General features: G+C 41.4%; 1 protein-coding gene across 1 annotated transcript in view; it reads left to right on the top strand.

Moving 5' to 3' along the window:
- Nucleotides 1-364: 364 nt before the first annotated feature.
- LOC123821125 (glyceraldehyde-3-phosphate dehydrogenase-like) overlaps nucleotides 365-6,000 on the top strand; it is a 46,723-nt gene continuing 41,087 nt past the window's right edge. The window contains 1 exon segment of the mRNA XM_045842422.1: nucleotides 365-400. Within this exon segment, the coding sequence (XP_045698378.1) occupies nucleotides 365-400 (36 nt within the window).

Below are 6,000 nucleotides of genomic sequence, written 5' to 3'. Positions count from 1 at the left end.
ACTCTCCTGTTATAGTTGAGCCTTGGTTGCTGTTGGCACATCAGTAATAAGGATTTCCCCCAGGCTATTTGGCTGTAAGGACCGGCTGCAACCACTGACCACTGTGGAGGAACAGCTGTGCAGGAACCCACCCCTGTACAGTGGTTCCCACAGAGCAGGAGTCACTTCAGTGGGGCTCTGGTGCCCTCTGAATCTGCTCCAAGAGTGTGTCACTTGTGGAGGTGGTTGGATGGTGCTTCAATATAGTCTGAATCTGTCCAATGGGTGTGGTGGCTCTGGGGCCTCCCATGAAGTGCAGGTCAAGGTCAGCCACTGCTTGTGTCCTGTTCAGGACCATCCGACTGAGCTACACAGTGATCTGAAGATGGCTGCTACTTGTGCTAGGCTTGGAGGTGCTCAGGTGAGTCTAATCGGCAGACCAAGCCTGGCTGCTGCTAATGCTGGGCCTAAGGCCACTGAGCAAGAAGTACAGGGCATGCTCATGCCAGATGCTGTTTGTCTGAGAGATTTTAGGAAAGTCTGAAGCATGAGCCAAGACAGGCCAGGCTTGTAAGCCAGGTCCCCAGTAGGGGCACATGAGAGGCAGTCATACATTGATATTTCTCTCCCTCTCTTCCTCCCTTCCCCTCTCTCTAAAAATAAATAAAATTTTTTAAAAAGGAAAGAAAAAACCACTGGAAATAGCTTCAGTGGGCCTGCAAGTGGGGTGGGGTGGGAACTCAGAGAATCATCAGGGTGGGGTGAACATTATGAGCTAAATTGATAGAGATTCAGATAGGGCACCTGCCTGTTGGCTCTGTTGGGGGAGAGCTCAGAAAAGGAACAGTGGCATCTTCTTACACTTTTGTCAGTCAGAAATCTCCCCTCTAGCTCTCATCCTGAAACCATACATTTCAATTACTCCCTGTATACTCCTGGTTCCTTTCAAGCTGCTGCCACAGTGCTGGAGCTCAGAGGGAGTTTTAGTAGGTACACATGTGGGCTCTTTAAGAGAAACTTCCTGAGACTCTAGAAGCTTTGTGTGTCACTGAGTCACAATCCCCACTGGTTTTTACAGCCAGAAGTTGTGGGGACTTCTCTTCCTGGCACTGGAACTCTGGGATGTGAGACCTAGTGTGGAGCTGGGACTCCTTGTTCCTCAAAGGGGACCTCTGCAGCTCACATCAATATCTATTTTTATCTGCCACACTTGGGTGTGGGACCAGCTTGTGCCACATCTTCACCCTTCCTACCAGTCTTGATGTGGCTTCCACTCAGCTAGATTTCAGACACGTAAGAATTTATGGTTGTTCTGTAGTTTAGCTGTAATTTTGATGCGTCAGTTTTTATTTTCAAAAGAAATGCTACAAGGAATAGATAAAATTGGAGATATTTATGGGTTGAAGATAGAGTGAATGAATGGCAGGGCTTGATGTGATGATTGGTTTTTCTCTTGTTTTATCCCCTCATTTTTGTCTATTTTCCATTCCCTTGATGATGGAAACACTTTTTAAGAAGTATATTTTATTGATTATGCTATTACAGTTGTCCCAATTTTCCCCACTTTCACCCCCCTCTACTCTTCACACCTCAGCCCTCCAGCATTTCCCCCGCCCTTAGTTCATGTCCATGGATTGTACATATAAATTCTTTGGCTTCTACATTTCCTATGCTATTCATAACGTCTCCCTGTCTATTTTGTACCTACCAATTATGCTTCTTATTCCCTGTACCTTTCTCCTCCCATTCTTCCCCCCCGCCGACCACACACTGAAAACTCTTCATGTGATCTCCATTCCTCTGGTTCTGTTCCTGTTTTAGTTGTTTTCTTAGTTTTGTTTTTTATTTTTAGGTTCAGTTGTTGATAGTTATGAGTTTGTTGTCATTTTACTGTTCATAGTTTTTTATTTTCTTGATAGAAATGCTTTTCAAAGATCATTTGCCTTTACTATGAATTGCTAACTTTGTGAACTGTCCATTCAGTTTTGCCCACCCCACCTTCACCCATTCAATCCTTCCTCCTTCCCATGTATATCAGTCAGGTTTTTATCAAAGAAACAGAACCAGAAGGATTATGCACATATGAAGAGACTTAAGGTATTTGTTGGGTTATGTGATTGTGGAAGCTGGGTAAGCAAGTCTGATTGGGAAGGGCAGGGTGGAAACTCTCCAGCAAGAGCTGATGCTGCTGTTTACAAGAGAAATATTTTTTTTTTTCCTCAGGAAGAACTCAGTTCCTTTTTTAAAGTCTTTGAACTGATTGGGCCAAGCTCATCCAGATAATCCAGGATAATCCCTGTATCATAAAGTGAACTGATCGTAAATAATAAACACACCTACAAAATATTTTCACAGCAGCAACTATTCAGTGTTTGACTGAATAATTGGGTACTATAGCATAGCAAATTTGACACATAAAATTGACCATCAGGCTGTCAACCAGTGGTCACTGGCACCAATTCAACACTGAAAGAAATCACCAATTTGGGGTGCAGTGAAGGAAATTTCATTCAATGCTAACAGCTCAATTACAGCATGCTGTGAAAATAGACTATAAAAACAGCTCAACAGCCTTACAGGTCAAATAAGAGATGGCAAGTCTGTGAGGCAGCCCTGGGACTAGACAGCTCCACTTGGGTCTGGCAAGACATCTGAGATGTCTTCGTGTTTGAGCTCCAGCTGGGGAGATGCAGTGTTCAGTCTTTGGTGGAAAGGGAAAGCATACTTCTCGAGACAGAGGGAAGCTAACTTATATGGACAAAAGTCCCCACCTTTGGTCTTTGATTGATTCATCCAAATGCAAATAAAGACACCAAATCCTTGCAGTTTAATTGGTCAGAATGGAGCTGCTCTGATTGGAAATCACTGATGAGGATATATCTGTGAACTTCCAACTGGACAGGGGAAGCCTTGGTTTTACTTGTTAAAATATAATTTCAGGAACTTGGTTTATGTTGTTCTAAACCCAGGTAGGTTTACCATCTGGGGCTCAATTTATAAACAATTATAAGGCCTAGCTCAGGAAGCAAGAATACAGTGCAGGCAGGCAGGTCAGTGTAGGAGGCAGGCAGTTCAGTGCAGGCTTTTCCCTGAAGTGCAGTTTGTGTAAGAGGACCCTGTGTAGAAATCGTTACTAGGCTCTTTTTTAAATTTTTAGCCTAGTTAGCTACCAGGAACTATTCTTGGTAAATATCTCCTTTCTTAGGGTCCAAAATGTCATGCTTCAATTGCTGTGTTCTTTCCTGAACACTACCTTTTCTCATACCCATGAAATCTTGACATATTTCTTCCCTTTTATCCTCCTTACCCTATTTCTCTATCTCCTCCTCCAAGAACCTGCACATATGTTGCTTCTTCTATGGAGCCTTCCTTGGATTCCTCAGGCAGAATCAGTTGTACCTCTTCTGAGCTTCCACAACTCTGTCCCATCAGTATTTACTTCTGTCTCTATCTCTCCTAATATATTCTGAAGTATTTGAGAACAGGTATTGTTTTTATTTTATTTTATTTTATTTTATTTTATTTTATTTTATTTTAATCATTGTTCAAGTACAGTTTTCTGTCCTTTACTCCCATCCTAGCCCACCCACCCATCCATCCCCACCTCCCTCCCATTTCTACGCCCCCCCTCTAGTTTTTGTCCATGTGTCCTTTATACTTGTTCCTGTATTGGATCTTATTTGTCTCTTGATGTTTAGCATGATGCCAGGTACAGAGAAGCTGTAAATAGATCCTAGGTAGACTGAGTTACTGAAAAATCTACAATTTGCTAAGAAAGTATGGTTTTTGTGATTGGCAAGGCAGACAGACAGCACGAGCCTAAGCTTAAGAGAGCAGTTCTAACTTCCCCTGCAGTTGGTTGCAAGATCCCCTAGTTCATGGAGTGGAACTTGTGCCAGGCATGTCCGCAGGAAACACTGCAGCCAGTGCACTCATAACTGCAGCATACAAGTGTGACCCTCCAGCAGGACAACATGGTCCTGGTGCCCTGGCTGGCCAAGGAAGTGACTAGGGACAAGTCTGTCTGATTAATCATTTTCCTCTGGTTTTGTAGGACCACACCTTCTTTTGGCCCATTTCAAACATTTAAAGTTGTTTTCAGTTTCTCATGCATAGTTAAACTGAATTAGACACTGTCTACTATTGAGTATTAAAATGAAACATTCATTGGGGATTTAAAGAAAAAAAGAAAAATAAATCAATTGTCCAGAACCCTATTTCCCCACCCTGCCTTAAGACAGATAACCTCATAGTTTTGACTGACTTCCCCTCAGGGTGGATGTTGTCAGCTCCACCCAGCCTATTGCTTGCTTAGTTACCAGTTGCTCTATTCCAGGAAGAATAAGAGGATAAAGACTAATGCTTAAGAAGTTCCTGTATCTTTGTACCTATCCTGCTGAAAGGATAGAGGTGAAAGCCTCTAACAGCTTCTTCAGTCTGTGATCAGAGCTCAGACAGTTTTGGATGAAGGTCTTGTTCCCACCTTCTCCCTCTTTGGGCTTTCAGGCTGGTCTCTCTCCTCTCCCAAGGCTACATAACATAAGAGTAGGGTGAGGCAGCCCACACTACCTTATCTTGGTTTATGCTGTTGAAACCTAGGTAGGTTTACCATCTGGGGCTCAATTTAAGAACTCTATTTTACTTAGGAAGATGAGGGTAATGAACATTTTTCCCTTTGGCACTTCTTGACTAAACACAAACATACTTTTCAATTTATAAAGGACAAGATTCAAGTAGACTTGTTACATGTTAGTAGTGTTTTGTTTTGTTTTTTTCAAGTGGGAGAACAATTCTCATACTCAGGCTGACATTTTTTATCCCAAGATCAGATAATCATGAGAGATTATCTCTACCAGCCCTTATTGAACAAACACAAGAGAAATAATTCACAACAAGGGGTCTGAGCAACATTATTACTCAGAAAAACTTGTCCTAAGCCCTGTCTGTAAGGGTCACTGGTTATTCTCTCTCCCTTCACACCACAATAACTTTTTTCAAGCCACTTACCACTACCTGACATTGTCTTATGTCTGTCCTTGTTTATTGTCTATGTCTGTGTCCTTGTTTATTGTCTGTGTATCCCACTGGAACTGAAGCATTGTGAGATTTTTCTAGTTCTGTTTACTTTCACATGTATGACAACCATAACAAGGATTTGTGGTAACACAGAGCTAGGGAGAAAGGGAACTAATAATTTTTAGGTACTCTGTGCTAATAAAATTTACATATTTTATTTCATTTCTTACAACAGCCCCAGAAGTAAATATCCTTGCTAAATTTTACAAAGAAGAAAACCCAAGTTCAAACATCTTCTTAGTGGAATTGTGTGGAATTGTCTGTTTGTGTGTGTGTGTTAAAATGTCGCAACTATGTGAGGACTACAATCAGTATCAAAGAAAGTGCCCCTAAAAGTAAAAAAAAAAAAACAAAAAAAAAACTTAACTAAGAAAGTGTTCCAGTATGATGAAAACCCAATACCAGAAAATGCTAATTATGCATGTGATGTTAACTAACTCTTATTGGGGTACAATGCTGCCAGGCACTATACTGAATATCTTATTTGGGCAGAAACTATTCATGCCCTCATTTTACAAGTGGGAAAACTGAGATAAAGAAGGACCAAGTAATGTTCCAAGGCCACAGACCTGGTAAGTGGTAGAGTTGGGATTGGAATCTTGGCAGTCTAACTGCAGGGTCCTAGATCTTAACCCAAGGTATGGAGGAAAAGGGAGGTGTGGTTTATAAAATGAATGAAAAATAACACTTTCTTTTCAAGGGTTATATTTAGAATTTAAGCCTTTTTTTCCCCCCATGAGACTAATGATAGTAGTATCAACTAACCTTTGCATAGCACTTTGTATATTACATATTATTTTCTCAAATGTGATTACATTACACTTCCTCAATGACTTTGTGAGGCAGGGCAGGTATGTGTAGGTTGTTATTCTCAGCTGAAAACTGAAGAGGTGTTCAGAAAGGTGAAATAACTTGCTCAGTAAGTCTATTCCATGAGGTAGTTAC

This window comes from Phyllostomus hastatus, unplaced genomic scaffold, assembly GCF_019186645.2.
Source record: "Phyllostomus hastatus isolate PE091 unplaced genomic scaffold, TTU_PhHast_1.1 phas_contig_38, whole genome shotgun sequence".
Lineage (NCBI taxonomy): Eukaryota > Metazoa > Chordata > Mammalia > Chiroptera > Phyllostomidae > Phyllostomus > Phyllostomus hastatus.
This window is presented reverse-complemented; position numbering and strand designations above follow the sequence as displayed.